This window comes from Cajanus cajan, chromosome 11 (assembly GCF_000230855.2).
Source record: "Cajanus cajan strain Asha chromosome 11, NIPB_CcT2T_4, whole genome shotgun sequence".
NCBI classification, from domain to species: Eukaryota; Viridiplantae; Streptophyta; class Magnoliopsida; order Fabales; family Fabaceae; genus Cajanus; species Cajanus cajan.
Window position 1 is genome coordinate 44,946,238 of NC_138527.1, and position 15,765 is coordinate 44,962,002.

A 15,765-nucleotide genomic window follows, 5' to 3' on the forward strand; every position below is an offset into this window, starting at 1 on the left:
AATTAACACTTTATATAAACATGTTATTATATTTACAACAATATTGTTTTATTTTAAATATATTATAAAATATATCTTAATTTAAATTTTACATTTTTTATTTTATAATTTAACTATGCATAATGTTAATATTAATATATCATACTAAAATATTGAGTTAACCCAATTTATTTTCATAACTTTTTAAATCAATTCAGATGTTTAAGTAAATATCTTTATCAAAATTTTAGGCTAGATAAAAATAGAGATAAACTCAACTCAACTAGTTTGATACTCATTCTTATTATTATATCTAAGTTGTGTCTTATTAACATATATTCATCGATGAAAATAACAATAAGTAATGAAGTTTAAAGATTTTTAATAAATTATTCCATTTAGTCCTCATTATAAGTCATTTTTAAGTGAATAATAGAGATTAATATAATTATGTTATATTAGTTAATTTTATTAATTTATAAAATAAAATCATAATGTACCAATTTTACTTTTCTTATTTATCATTTAATTTTTATACAAAATGTGAAGATAATATTTCATATCAAATCATATGCACTAATATTGATAAAATTGATAATGACAATTAGAAAGTTTAAGAGGTAAAAGAGAAAATTTAATTTTCAATTTTTATTCTTATTATAAAAAAAAACAATAAACATCTATTCTCATCATTTTTAACAAGAACAAAAAAAGATGAAAAATAAAATTATTGATTTATAAATTATAAAAAATTACAATTTTCTTCTAAAGTGTGTCTCGTGATAAAAAATTAAAGTATTTTTTATAATCTTATCATATTATTAATCTTTGATGAAAAGGTTAACCTCTTAGAAATCATGAACGAGACTATGAACGCATGTAAAATGAATATCATTATCCTAATATAATTTATTCTATACTTAAAATTAGAATTTAAATTTTAAAAAAGACAATTATAACAATATCAATACATGATTTAATATTTTAATTTAAGAATTAAAATCAAATACTTTCATTCTCATACCAAAATACATTCTCATAATATATGCTCCATCTCTCTAAATATATATAAGTAAACCTACATAATTAAATGATAGATTCACATTTCCGACTTCAAAGATATTCTCTTTCTAAATACATATTTTGAACCATGGTCTCGAATTTATCATTTGTTATTAATTTTTGTTTTATATTGACTGATTTATTTCTTATATTTTGATTATTTTTAATCTTAGTGAACTTTTTTGTTAATGTAATATTCATGGCTTGATTTAATTATATATGTATAGTCTAAGAGTGGTAGGGTGCCACACATACCGAAGGATAGTGGGCAGCTCGGTGGCTCACTATGGATTTATAGAAAAAACCAGCTGCCTCTCCTTTCTTCAGCGGGCCCCTCTATTATTCTTATATTGTCAGTTTCGGTATCTTATCTTGTTTTGTGGACGCATTTCCATTATTTTTATTTTATCTTACCAAACAATTATTCTATGTATTATTGCTTCAATTTATTCTACAAACAAACATACAGTCCTCAAAAAAATAAGTGATTATTTTTAAATAATATCCACTAAAATTGTGTTTACTTGAGCAGAAAAACGAACCAATTAAAATCATTAAATATTTAATCAAATAGATTCTCTATACATTACACTAATATAGGGTTATTTAAAGAAGCACGAGAAGTCATGCATCAAAAGCAAAAAAAAAAAGAAAAACAGAAGCCAAATACATTCTGCAATTTAAACCACTCATAACCAGTTCAACAATTCAACACCGCACTTTCAAGTCTGATGGACATATACCAAACCAGGGGAATATTTTAATAATCATGATAAAGACATCTACTGTCTAAAATACAACATCTTTCTACAACCCACTTTTTCTTTTATTTATTATTATTTTCATTATCATTATTACATTCTACAAGCCACTTTGTACATTGCGCATCTGATACCAACACATGATTGCTATTCTTACACCAACATAAATTCAATTACTCCCATTCTATATATTCTATATTCATTTCATTTTTAACCTATAATTTTTCCCTTTATGATTATCCTCCTATACATTTTGGTATAATTAAGAAGTACAACTTCTTTCTAGTTGGCTCATTTAAGAGTAAATTAAAGTAATCCATTTAAACACAAATAAAGTAATTGGTTCAGACACAGCTTTATCCCTTATATTTTGTAACCCAACACCGGCCTCAAGTGAACAAGGCTCAGGTATTAGGTATTTGTAACTTTTATGTCTAAGGATGTGATATTGCCACTTAGGGAAGTTGAATATTTGTGGGTATAATTATTGTTTGGTGAGTGACCTAAACCCATGAAGCTAGCAATAGCATATAACATTATTATTAGTATTGTATAATAAGGGCACCCCCCATTGGAGCCCTATGTGGGACTCCCTTTCTCCTCTTAGCTGTCCTGTAATTTACCACTGTTGGTGGCGGTGTTGACGGTGTGAAGCTCTGGATTTTGTTTCTTGCACTTTCATTCATTATGCCATTTATTGATTCTTCACCATCGGACCCATCTCTCTCACCTAACATTTTCTTCTTCGGGAACTTCTTCGAGGTTCCAACTATCTGAGATAGAATAATAATAATAATTGAAAACTTTAGCATGTAATTCATAAGGTTTAATAATTATGTATGCATTTACATACTAATCAGTTTTACACGATCAACAAATCAGATATCAGAAATTATGATTTATATAATTTTAAAATAATTACCATAAAAGTTATCAGATTTATCATTTATAATAGGTTATGATTACATTACTATGTTAAACATGTATTTCATATTCAGTTTTTCACCTATGCTTTTGTTACTTTTTCTAGGGAAACAAAAATGATTTGGTACTTCAACATAGGAAAAAGTCCAAAAATAAAAAATAAAAAAAAGTAGGGGCTACTAATAGTACAACTATTTGGAAAACTAGAGCAACTTTAACTTGGATTGTTTGTGTGAAGACCTAATATTACATGTAACTTTAGTTTTGCTACAAAGAAAAATAGACGAGAAAGAAAAGAAAAGAAGAAAAAAAATGTGTATAAACTATAAAGCAATTATGTATATACTACCTTGCAACCAAGGGAACAGAAGTTGAATGAATCAAGAAGGCTGCGTTCACAGACTTGGCAGGTGTTAGTAACTCCTTTCCCAGGCCTAGGTTGAGGTCTTTCATTCAAGAACACAATCTTGGCACTGTTTATAATGTAAGTTTGGACCCCTGTTATATCCAGAAATTTTTGTATCTCCGACACCCTTATCACATCATGGTATGAAGATCTTCTTATCTTCGAAAAAATAATAAAGAATACAATAACAAGCCATCAGAGATTATACCAACATTATATAATCTAGCTAAAATAAAATACCAAAATGTTAAACTAACATTCAATCTATCATCTCGTAGGATGAACCAATCGGCATTTATTTAAATTGCACAATAATCAATTCTTCAATGGGAGAAAATTCAATTTCAAAGGGCAAATTTTTAACTGGCCATCCATTGTTGACTTTGGAATTGATAATTCAGCATTGGATGGCACGTGTAAGTGGTAATACCAATACAAGAGACAAATATTTTTAGGATCAATCAAAAGGGGTTGGATGATTTGGATCCTAACAAAGTGATAATGTAGGAAGGTTACACAATCAGATTACATGCATCCGAATCCTTGAATTTGATCTTTTGGGTTCAAAACCCCACAAAATTGGATCAAATTCGAGTCATGGATCCAACCAAGAATTTTAGTTACTAAATTTTAACCCAAAGTTTTTACCTGAATGGCTCTGTGTTCTTTGTGAGAAGCAAGACAAGCAGAGCAAAGGGCTCCATTCATGCAGTCCAAGCAATACATATTGCATTCACTTTTGTGGGAATCTGAGTGGACTTGGCATTGAACAAAGAAGCTTGTTTGGAGAAGTGGCTTAAGCCATGATGGCCACTTATTTTCTTCTTCATTGAGACCTCTCACCCCAATTGCACCTCCTCCACCCCCCTGATTCCATACAATAATCAGTAACAAATAACAAAGATTAATTAGCAAACAAGAGAGGAATTAATACAAGAAAAATAAACATGAAAAAATAGAAAAAGAAACGCACACGTGGGGGGTTGCATTGATTGTTGGTACTAAAACTAACCATGATTCTTGTTGATGATGTACTTTTGGGTTTGATTTCTCTTATGGTTATCCTCTATGATAACAACCAAGTTTTGGTTTGAGGCAGAAAGAAAAAAAGAGAAAAAAAGAAAGTTTCTCTTGGAAGAGAGGAGAGAGAAAGGGAAAAGTTTGGAAGTATAGAAATGGAGCTATAAGTTTGTAGTGGTGGGTGGCAGATGATGAAAGGAGGAAGTAAAGGTAGTGTTTATTATCTTCCCTTTCTTCTAAGTCTACATCCAAACCCAAACCCAAACCAAGGACCATGCCTTTTTCACAAGTGCTAATCTTCTCTTTTCATTTATTTATTTTTCATTATAAATAATGCTAGTGATTTCTCTAATCATCTTATAAAATTGATAATTTAATATGTTTGACTATAGCGAGATTCATTAAAATTATAATTTATAATTAAATTGAGATAATAAATAATAATATAAAAAAATTTATCCTGATTTTTTTTATTATATGTTTGATTAACATTTTTTTATATTTACCATACTTTATGATTAGGATGCTTTCAATTTTTTCGAGTTATTTAATCAAAATATGCGAAGTTAGTTTAATAATAAGATATAATTAATTGTATTAATGCATGATTGAGGTCAGGCATGGTAATGTTGAAAAGAGTGTCTGTTTTAGTGATTGACACTTGGAAGGTTGAGATGTAGACATGTGGGGCAATAGAAAGATTAGTCAGCATTTATTTAATGGAATAAATATGTGAAAAATAGATGTCCATGTGTTGGGTTGTTAGCAGAGCGAGTGGAGTTTTTTTTTTTTTTTTTTTAATAAAAATTGTTAAATATTTATATCTTCAACTAATCACTATATAATATTTATTTAAATTCAAATTTAAAATAAATAATATTTAAGTACATATTATATAAAAATTAATTAAAAATTTATATAGCTTAGGACTATCTAATATTTTTTTTTTTCCTTTTTTCCATTCCACTTGGCATTTTGGTAGAAGCCTCCATACATCCCAGGTATGCTAATAATTCATACCAATATTTTTCTTTTTCAATTGGAAAAAAGACCATTTCTACCTCGATATATTATAAAAAAAATTTTAAATATTTTGGATTAACTTTGAGGTGAATCCAGCTAGGTTAAATCGCATTTGTTAATGGTTCTGATTAATTTAAGATCGATGTCATCATTGTGTGGAATGGAGCATTTAAAATTGTTAATTAGCCCGCTTTGGAGAGTAATTTTTGGGTTATTTTATGATATTTGTTTGAGGGGATATTTTATAAGAGTTATTTTTTATTAGAGGGACATAATATAATTTTATTCATGAATGTCTATTTATAGAGAAAATTTATTATACAAAATCAAATATTGATATTATCTTATTCTAAAATAAGGAAATAAATCTTAAAATAATCATAACAGATTAAATCTAAATATTTGAAATATAAATAAAATATTTTTATAAAAAAAACTAACTTAATCTCCTAAAGATATTTAGGCATATTCTCAACACTCCTCCTTGACTGAATATTTTTATCACCTAATTTGAGTTTCAAAATCTGCCTTTTCTTTTTTTGATTGGTTTCTTTTTTTTGTGATTTTTGTTGTAATTCTTCTTCAGTGGGAGCACTTTAACATTTGTCTCGAACTTCTCTTTTAAAGGTGATTTTTCATCATCTTCATTCTCCTCTTGATCATTAAACTTCTTTTGAAGACATGCATCTTTGTGCTCTTCACTTGTATCTTCATTTATAATTGGCTCCTCCTTCTCCAAATTTAAAGCAAAACTTATGCCTTTCATATGAACATTGAACACTTCTTTATTGTGTATATCTTTAATCACACAATTTTTATCTTCAAATAACAATTTATAGCATTTTCCTAATAATTGAGAAACACTCAACAAATTTTGGTTAATATCAGGAACGTATAAAACATCATATATTAATTTAAAACCTGAATGACTCTTAATAATAAGTGTTCCTTTGCCTTTTACTGCGAGGTGTGCTCCATTTCCCATTTGAACTTTAAAGATATCAGTTTTGTTGAGTTCTTTGAAGAGTTCTCGATCATAGGTCATATGATTTGTACAACCACTATCAATAATTCAAGCTTTTGAGGGTTTTTTGGTTATAAAGCATGACATCGAAAGTAGTTCTTCTTCTTCCTCTTCTTGTTGATCTTCAACAATGTTGGCTTCTTCTTGTTGCTCATGAGATTTGCATACATGTTTTAAGTGTCCTAATTTTTCGCAATCGTCACATTTTACATCAGGTCTCCACCAACATCTTTGTTGTGGATGATTAGTCTTTTTGCAATAAGGACATGGTGGAAAAATTTGAGTGTTATTATATTGACTGTTCTCTTGAAACAAATCTTTCTTCTTGTTTTTGCCACTATTTTTGTTCTTCCATTTGGCTAAATATACACCCCCCATAGATCATTCTTCTCTCACAAGCCTCTTTTGTTCTAATGCTTGCAATGCATGTAACACCTCTACCAAAGTGATCTTACTTAGATCCTTTGTATTCTCCAAAGCCACTATTGAAGCTTCATATCTTTCAGGTATAGTTACTAGAATTTTTTCAACAATTATAGAATCAAGAAATTGCGTTCCTAGTAATCGTACCTTATTAGCAATGTCAAGCAATTTGTCTGAGTATTGTTTGATTGTCTCAGTCTCCTTCATTCTTTGTATTTCAAATTCTCTCATTAAATTTAATACTTGCATGCTTCAAATTCTTTCATCTCCAACATATTCTTCCTTTAGATAATCCCAAATTACTTTTGCCGATTTGAGAGTCATAATTCTGGTGAAAACATTTTGTGAAACACAGGCAAAGAGACAGCTTTTTGCCTTTGCCTTCTTGATTTTTTTTTTCTTTGTGAATTTTCATTTGGGCTACGGTAGGATTGTCTGGCAATGCAGAAACATCATAATCTTCTTCTACAACTTCCCAGAGATCTAAACCTTCTAGGTATGCCTCCATTCTCACCGCCCAAAGATCATAACTTTCTCCATCAAAAATAGGTGGGGAAATTTGTGAAAAGTTTGTTTTTGCTTCCATCTCCAAGATCGTAACCTTAGCTCTAAAAACCAATGATGGGGTTATTTTATAGTATTTGTCTGATGGGATATTTTATGAAAGTTATTTTTATGAGGTTATTACACAAACATACTCCACAATGATGAGATATTGTCCGCTTTGGGCCTTAACCCTCACGGTTTTGCTTTTGGTCATTACCCAAAAGGCCTCTTAATCATTGAAGTATGTTTATGTTATATAAGTTGTTATTTTTTGTGTTATTTTCTTGATGTGGGACTTGTTTGTATCTCAACAATCCTCCTCTCAAACAAGGGACCTAACCTTTCATGCAACGAAATTTGTCTTTATATAGCACATTATATGTTATGAGTTATGAGGGGTTATGGGATTATTGGTTGTCACCGAATCCAACCTGTGGCTCTGATACCACTGATGTGGTTATTTTATGATATTTATCTGAGGGAATATTTTATAAGAGATTTTTTATCAGGGAACATAATATAATTTTATTCATGAGTCTCTATTTATAGAAAAAATTTGTTATACAAAATTAAATATTGATATTATCCTATTTTAAAATAAGGAAATAAATTTTAAAATAATCAGAACAGATTAAATCTAAATATTTAAAATATAAAATAAAATATTCTTATAAAAAAATTAACTTAATCTCCTAAAAATATTTAGACATATTCCCAACAATTTCACTAATAAAAATATAAGGAAAAGTAGTTTTATAATAGTGATTGATTTGAATTTATAGTTTTTATGTAAATTAGTAGATTTCATTTTATTTAAAATTTAAAAAAGTGATTATAGAATAAGTGTTTTTTCTATGAAAAAAATGTAAAATTTTAAGAGGTAAATAGAGATAACTTTAAAAAAATTGCATTTTTAAATAACCAGTTCAAACAAATATATTAAAAAAGTGAAAACAAAATCCTTGTTTTACTCAAATGTATGTGTATCTTTTTTTATTTAAAATAAACATACCAATTTATATGCACATCAAGAAAGCGTTTTTATTGTAAAAAACTTAATAAATGTCAATATAGTAGTAGTGATATTAACATAAATAGAGATTAGTCTATAATTTAATGAGTTAATAAATATTTGTAAAGAGAAAAAAAAAATATTATGATATATGAGAATAAAAAAAATTGATTTGCAAAAAATGTTTTTTAATTATGTTTGTTATTGAAAATATTTTATAGATTAGTTATTATTCTCGGTGAATATTTTGTATTAATATTATAATTACTTAAAAAAAATATTTTACAGAAACAAAAGCAAATAATAAAAAATATATCTAAGCTATTTTTCTAATAAATTATAATCAGATGAATAATAATGAAAGTCCCATCTCATTAAAACCTTAAATTAATTTTACCTTTCACCTAACTACTTTCTTAAGACCTTTTCTTTACTTTTTTTCATTAAATTTAACAATCAATCTGATTGCAAGAATAAAAATAAAGTAAACAAAAATTTTTTTATCCATAAACATAGTTCATACACCATTTAAAAAAAATTGAAAGTAATTTAAGTAAAGATTCTAAAAATTTTGTGACAAAATATTCTGTTCGGATATTTTATTAAGAAGAATTTAAAATTTTAATCAGAATTTTAATAAACTAAAATCACACGCTCTCTGCTGGCGTTGTTTGAGCCTTTCTCTCTCACTCGAGCTCACTCTCACATTTCGTTTATGCATTTTTGGTTCGTCTCTCTATAATTTGTTTATGCATTTCTTTAATGTTTGATTTCTTTCTTATCTAGGGTTTTTGTTTGTGTTTATTTTGGTTTATCTCTAATTTCTCTATTTATTTCTTCTCCTCTCTGTTTTATTCTATAATCTAGGGTTCTTTTGCGTTTTTTTCCCCACTTTTTGGTAATTTAATTTCAAGATTTATATCTCTGTTTTTACTTCCTTTGATGTTTTCTGATATTTTTTTCCTTCTATTTTCTTCTATTATTTATCTCTGTAAAATGTGTAATTTCGACATTATATTATCATAACTCATACTGTTGCATACTTGCATTTTGTATGAATTTATCAGGTCAGTGATGAGGGTAGAATTTGTCATTATGTTTTTGTGATCAATTCGATATAGAATTAGAATCTGTCAGTGTGGGTACTGCTTAACTGCCTTGAAGTGTATTTACGCTTTGATCGGTTTTCATGCGCTCTGTTGGAAAACTAATTTTGGTAAAACTGCTTGTTTGAACTGAAGTATATGTATTGGGCATAGCTGAGATGCTTTTTTGTGTTTTGGTGGAGAGATACAAAGGGAGAGAGACTATGTTGCTTGCATGAAACTCCTTTGCATAGCTATTGTTATCTTTATCAAAATCTGATGCTGTCAATCTCTTTATCATTGATTGCAGGGATAAAGGAAGCTGGTCAGACTGAAAAGGCCCTAGCGGCATTGGGACCATATTCTCAAGCAATCAAAGCCAACAATCTTTTGTTTGTGTCAGGTGTTCTTGGCCTTGTTACCGAGGTTTGATATCATCTATATGAAGTTCATTCTTCAATTCAATCTTTCAGCATCTTTATATGTGTGCAATTGTGCATTTATTCTAGTGGCCTGATAATGTATGTTTTGCTCTTAAATGCAGGCGGGGAAGTTCATCTCTGATAATGTTGAAGATCAGACAAAGCAGGTACAAGAAGATAACTATGAACTTACAGCCTTTCATTTTGTAATACATAGTATTTGTGCTTTGTCACTTTTCTTTTGGCTTTCAGCTTGTGAGGTTTGATTGTTCATTTATTAGAACATGGGCTTGAGATAGTATGGTTTCATCGCATGACTTTAATCCTAACTGTTGAGCAATTTTTATGGTATTAAGTGTTCACAATCTTTAAGTGGGAAATCTTCCCTCTGTACTTCTTTGGAATTGGAAGTACTGAATGGTTTACAATGGTTACTAGGAATGTGAAATATTACTAGTTGAGTGTGTATGAAGCTAAGTTGACTTTTTCTAATTTGAAAAGAATTTTGAATTGGTTAAGATATATAGTGAAACTAACATGATACTGTGATCATTTCAGCAAAACAGATCTCTTTGTTTTGAAGAGAATTTTGCTGTTGTAGGAACTTCCTTTGTAAATTACCATTAAATTGATTGTTGGAATGAGCTCTATTAGTATATTCGCTGATAAAAAGATGTGTATAAAACTAATCTCTAATACCTTTTATATACAAGAATTTCATTATAAGAAAAAAAGGAGGATAGTAGACTATCATTAAAATATAACAAAAAGAAAAGGCAAACACCACTAACACTTCTTTTGTATACTGATAATCTAGGCTGGGTATTAGCATAGTTTAACTAGTACAATTCCTACAACTACCCATTAAGACCACTAACAAAATAATATTCCTAAAATCATTGCCATTAATCATTGATAAATGCATTCAAATTCCTCCCATTTTCACAGTAACATATGCTAGTAATGTTATCTTGATGTTGCATTGCTGCAAAAGTGCACTTCGTTGATTTTGTCACTGACATTTGTAAAATAATTACACATTTCAGCTTCTCAAAAATATGGGAGAGATCATAAAATAGTTGGAACTTGGAGTGTGGTGCATGGTGCATGAAGAATTTATCAGGTAAAATCTACAAGTTTAAAAAATAATCCCTTTTTGTAAGAGCAGTAGCTGTAAGAGTAAGAAACTCTGGCTATGAGTTATGGTACGATTGGCATCACAGTATATCCAAATACACTCCTTTTATGGACCCAAAACTTCAAACATGCTCTGAGAAAATGTGGCAACTTATCCGAGTAAATCCATGATTGGCACAATGTCCACAAATTAGAGAATAAGATGAACACTAGTCACTGAACTTCAAAAAAATTTTCACAAATATGATAAGATAAGCCTTAATGCAGCTTTTGTGCTTGGAAATTGTGATAAATCGTTTGTGTTGATCCTATGCAGTAACATAATGAAACTTTGCTATTGGAGGTATCCTTAACTTATCACTGTAAAAAGCATTAGTGTTTGAGTCAAAAATTTCATCTTTCATTTAACTTGTGCTTTGTTTTGATTATGAATCAGAAAAAAGCTTGTCAAACATTTTATGATTCTGAACACTGATACGAGACCTCAATCAAATCTCAATTTTCTTTCTAATTTTTTGGTTTCTTTTGTTCATGGCTTGCTGCATGCTTTGCAACTGACTATACCACTGTTTCTGTTTGCTTGATCTAAGCTAGCAAAAGCCTTTTATCTAACCCCTCTTTCTCTTTTCAGATTGCATCACACAAGGAATTAGATAGAATATCTTTGTTGCTGGGTTTGTGTGGAATCTGGCTTTGTTGACTTCACCAAAGTTGTACAGGGATACATTCTTCCAATCTCTAACAAACTAATGTCTTCAATTACTTGTCAATGTTCATGGCTGCTTTCCAATTCTTCACAAGTAGTGGTAGCTAATCGTAAAACTAATGATGCCAGGCGTACTAATTTTGCTCAAATCCCTTCCTGGGTCTCTTTGAAAAGCAGTCATTCTTCCTTGAGGACCCATCAAAGTCAACAAGGCCAAGTTGAAAACTTGCATTTGATTTCTTTAGCCAAACAAGGGAAGCTTACACAAGTGCATGAATTCATTGGAAGCATGGGCAAAGCGGGTATTGCCATTAATCCCAGATCCTACGAATACCTCTTTAAAATGTGTGGAATGCTGAGAGCATTAACTGATGGAAAATTATTTCATAAAAGATTGCAGAGAATGGCCAAAAGCAATAAGTACATTGATAATTGCATCCTTCAAATGTATTGTGACTGCAAGAGTTTCATAGATGCAGAGAGATTCCTTGATAAAATGGTTGATCGGGATTTATTCTCTTGGGCCACCATTATATCTGCTTACATTGAGGAAGGGTGTATAGATGAAGCTGTTAGATTGCTCATGCGTATGCTGGATTTTGGAGTTATGCCAAACTCCTCTATCTTCAGTACTCTTATAGCATCATTTGTGGATCCTTCAATGTTATACCTTGGCAAACAGATACATTCTCAGCTGATAAGGTTTGGATTTGCAGCCGATGATTCTATTGAAACGTCAATCTCCAATATGTATGTCAAGTGTGGGTGGTTGGACGGTGCTGAAGTTGCCACCAATAATATGACCAGGAAAAATGTTGTGGCTTGCACTGGATTGATGGTGGGCTATACTCAAGCTGCTAGGCACAAGGATGCTTTGTTGTTATTTGCCAGGATGATAAGTGAAAGTGTAGAGTTGGATGAGTTTGTCTTCTCAATAGTTCTCAAGGCTTGTGCTGCTTTAGGAGACTTGTACACTGGAAGGCAAATTCATAATTACTGTGTTAAACTTGGCTTGGAATCTGAGGTCTCTGTTGGAACTCCACTAGTAGACTTTTATGTCAAGTGTGCAAGGTTTGAAGCTGCACGTCAAGCTTTTGAGAGCATACATGAACCAAATGATTTCTCATGGAGTGCTTTAATTGCTGGATATTGCCAGAGTGGAAGATTTGACAGGGCTCTTGAGGTTTTTAAGACAATAAGAAGTAAAGAAGTGTTATTGAATCCATTCATCTATACCAACATTTTCCAAGCATGCTCTGCTGTCTCAGATTTGATTTCTGGTGCTCAAGTTCATGCAGATGCAATAAAAAAGGGGCTAGTTGCATACCTCTCTGGGGAGAGTGCTCTGATCACTATGTACTCAAAATGTGGCAAAGTGGACTATGCACATGAAGCATTTTTGACAATAGATAAACCTGATACTGTTGCGTGGACTGCAATAATATGTGCTCATGCCTACCATGGCAAAGCTTCTGAAGCTTTAAGGCTTTTTAAAGGGATGCAGGGTTCTGGTGTAAGTCCAAATGCTGTTACATTCATAGGTTTGTTAAATGCTTGTAGTCATTCAGGTTTAGTTAAAGAGGGAAAGCAATTTTTGGATTTAATGAGTGACAAATATGGTGTGAACCCAACAATTGATCATTACAATTGCATGATAGATATATATTCTCGTGCTGGACTGCTACAGGAGGCTCTTGAGGTGATAAGGAGTCTGCCACTTGAACCTGATTTAATGAGTTGGAAAAGTTTATTAGGAGGATGTTGGAGCAGTAGGAATCTTGAGATTGCGATGATTGCAGCTGACAACATCTTTTGCCTAGACCCACTAGACTCTGCTACTTATGTGATCATGTTCAACTTGTATGCTTTGGCTGGGAAGTGGGATGAAGCAGCCCAATTTAGAAAGCTGATGGCTGAAAGAAACGTGAGGAAGGAAGTCAGCTGCAGCTGGATTATTGTGAAGGGTAAAGTCCACCGTTTTGTAGTAGGTGATAGACACCACCCGCAGACAGAAAAAATATACTCAAAATTAAAAGAACTCAGTTTCTCTTTAAAGAAAGTTGAGGAGCACCTTCTCAATCAAGAGGATGTTCTATGTGACTTTACTGAAAGGAAAGAGCAGCTTCTTGATCATAGTGAGAGACTAGCTATAGCCTATGGTCTCATATACACTGCAGCTGAGACCCCCATTATGGTATTCAAAAATACACGATCATGCAAAGACTGCCATGATTTTGCAAAAAGAGTCTCAATGGTAACTGGTCGTGAATTAATTGTGAGAGATGCCAATAGGTTTCATCATATTAATTCAGGGAAATGTTCTTGCCGTGATTATTGGTGATTTCAGCTTAGTTCTTTTCATGGTCTCAGAAGCTTAATTTTTTTTTATGCTGCATCAGTTATAATCATCTATAATTCTATATATACAAATGAAAATGAAGAGCTTTTGCCAGGTTAGAGTAGATAAGCCATCATAAACCACTGCATGGCTGCTCACCTTTTTCTTTGTTATCCTTCATGGTGAATTTCCAATTTTGTCCAAATAACAACTTCACATGACCTCTCATTGACTCTCTTCCTTGGCTGCTCTAACAGACTTAAACACTTCTCTTTCTGCTGCCTTGCAATGTCTCCAATTATTCCCTTTGGTGTACAAACTCCTAACCCATGTTTCCCAATGCTGTGCTTTTAATTTCTATCATGAATCTTTCTGTGCCACTCACACCACTTACCATCTCTGCTGCGATTCGAAGCTTCACGCCCCTTTGTGCTGCCATTGTCTAATGTTGTAGGCAATGGGGCTATTGTCTGACTGCAATTGTAAGACTGTCTTTTTTTCCCCCAAGACTATGGCCTGAAGTTTCAGTCTCATCCTGTTGCTGTTGTAAAAATCTTGGAAGAATTTTGAGTTTTGGGAATTACAATTATTAAAATAGTATTCTAGAGATTTTGGAAAATTATGCATATAGTCCGTGGTTAATTTTTTGTAATGTTGATAGTTTTATATTGTCTAGTATGTAGGCAATAGTCAGTACTCATTCTTGATGTAATCATGCTGTTAGGCTCTCTATTTCATTGTTGATGTGGACTTTTTTCCCCAATTAGAGAGCAGATTGGGCTTCACCTTTATAAGTTACTTCATAACCTCTCACTAAATGCTTCTGAATACATTTAACAAACTCCAAAGCTTGGGTAATTGAGTGCTCATTTGATAATGTGTTGCTTTGCTTGTCTTCCTTTGCTATCATTGTTGATCAATGAGCACAACAGTTTTCATTGAAAGGTGGAATTGTCTTTTGAGTGGTTAAAACTATCATGTGGCTGCTAACTGAACCACTTTTAAGGCCATGGTAAAGTCACTGAACTCGAAAGAGGATGGCATCCAGAACAACTATGGAGAGGAAGCTGCAATGTTTTTGAGATACAACTGCTACCCTTCATGTTGGATGGCTGATCATGTTATTGGCTTGTAGCCACATGCTGATTCGCTAAGTTTATAACTTTTCTGAAGCATGTTATTTATATTTTCCATTCCATCTTCTATTATCACAAATCCTTGGGTTATTATTTAGAAATGCTAAATTTTTATATCATGACAGTGGTTAAGAAAATTTTCTGCACCGCTTATACATGATTTATAAATATGCTTATCTGTTGATCATTTAGAATAGTGATTGATACCCTTTCTTTCAGCCAATCCCTGCGTCTTTATTCTTTTGATTTAGGAAAAAAAAAAGTAAAAAGAAAGAAGGGGACTTGGGAAAAAAAAAAGTAAAAAGTGAGATGATTGTTAAGCTGTTTGGCGGAAAAACGAAAGGAAAGAAAGCTAAAAGATAAAAATTCTCTTGCTTAATTGTGTAGAAAATAGAAGGAAAGAAAAAGTATGTAATATAAAATTGACATTTCTAGGTGATCGAGCACCTTCCATTGCGCCAAAAACTGTTATTTTGGGTGCTTTATTCTTTTCGTAGCTTCTTCGTACAGCATCAAACATTGAGGGGCTACATCTGGGAGAGGAATGCTAACCCCAATAAAATTAAAGGGGAAGGTTGACCCAATAAATCCTTGTTTTATTAAAGCCTACGTTGCCTTCTAAATTAAGAATCACAAAGGAAATGAAACAGAGAAACAAGACAGATTAGTCATTGTTTTTTTCACAAATAATTATAGGTAGTTGTAGCTAAATTTGCAAATGAAATAGGTGAGCCAATAATACCACTACATCAACCCTCCAC

At 31.3% G+C, this 15,765-nt stretch overlaps 2 protein-coding genes across 5 annotated transcripts; one reads left to right on the forward strand and one right to left on the reverse strand.

Annotated features, from left to right (window-relative positions):
- Positions 1-1,579: 1,579 nt before the first annotated feature.
- On the reverse strand, positions 1,580-4,418 carry LOC109810886 (protein RGF1 INDUCIBLE TRANSCRIPTION FACTOR 1). 2 transcript variants are annotated; one of them, XM_020374487.3, is made up of 4 exons: positions 4,106-4,418; positions 3,781-3,999; positions 3,076-3,291; positions 1,580-2,575 (listed from the first exon to the last, which is right to left on the reverse strand). In XM_020374487.3, exons 1-4 carry the CDS (start codon positions 4,145-4,147, stop codon positions 2,345-2,347), a joined length of 708 nt encoding a protein of 235 aa, XP_020230076.1. In that variant the 5' UTR covers positions 4,148-4,418; the 3' UTR covers positions 1,580-2,344. The 2 variants fall into 2 exon arrangements, with proteins under 2 accessions (XP_020230076.1, XP_020230077.1); XM_020374488.3 differs by having other exon boundaries at positions 4,145-4,417.
- A 4,369-nt stretch (positions 4,419-8,787) lies between these two features.
- Positions 8,788-15,191, forward strand: RARE1 (Pentatricopeptide repeat (PPR) superfamily protein). 3 transcript variants are annotated; one of them, XM_020374459.3, is made up of 5 exons: positions 8,788-8,906; positions 9,576-9,691; positions 9,810-9,854; positions 10,734-10,810; positions 11,456-15,191. In XM_020374459.3, the coding sequence occupies exon 5, from the start codon at positions 11,574-11,576 to the stop codon at positions 13,869-13,871; it is 2,298 nt and encodes a 765-aa protein (XP_020230048.1). In that variant the 5' UTR covers positions 8,788-8,906; positions 9,576-9,691; positions 9,810-9,854; positions 10,734-10,810; positions 11,456-11,573; the 3' UTR covers positions 13,872-15,191. The 3 variants fall into 3 exon arrangements, with proteins under 3 accessions (XP_020230048.1, XP_082922295.1, XP_020230050.1); XM_083066169.1 differs by lacking the exon at positions 10,734-10,810; XM_020374461.3 differs by lacking the exons at positions 8,788-8,906; positions 9,576-9,691; positions 9,810-9,854; positions 10,734-10,810 and having other exon boundaries at positions 11,691-11,832; positions 11,924-15,191.
- The last annotated feature ends 574 nt before the right edge of the window (positions 15,192-15,765 follow it).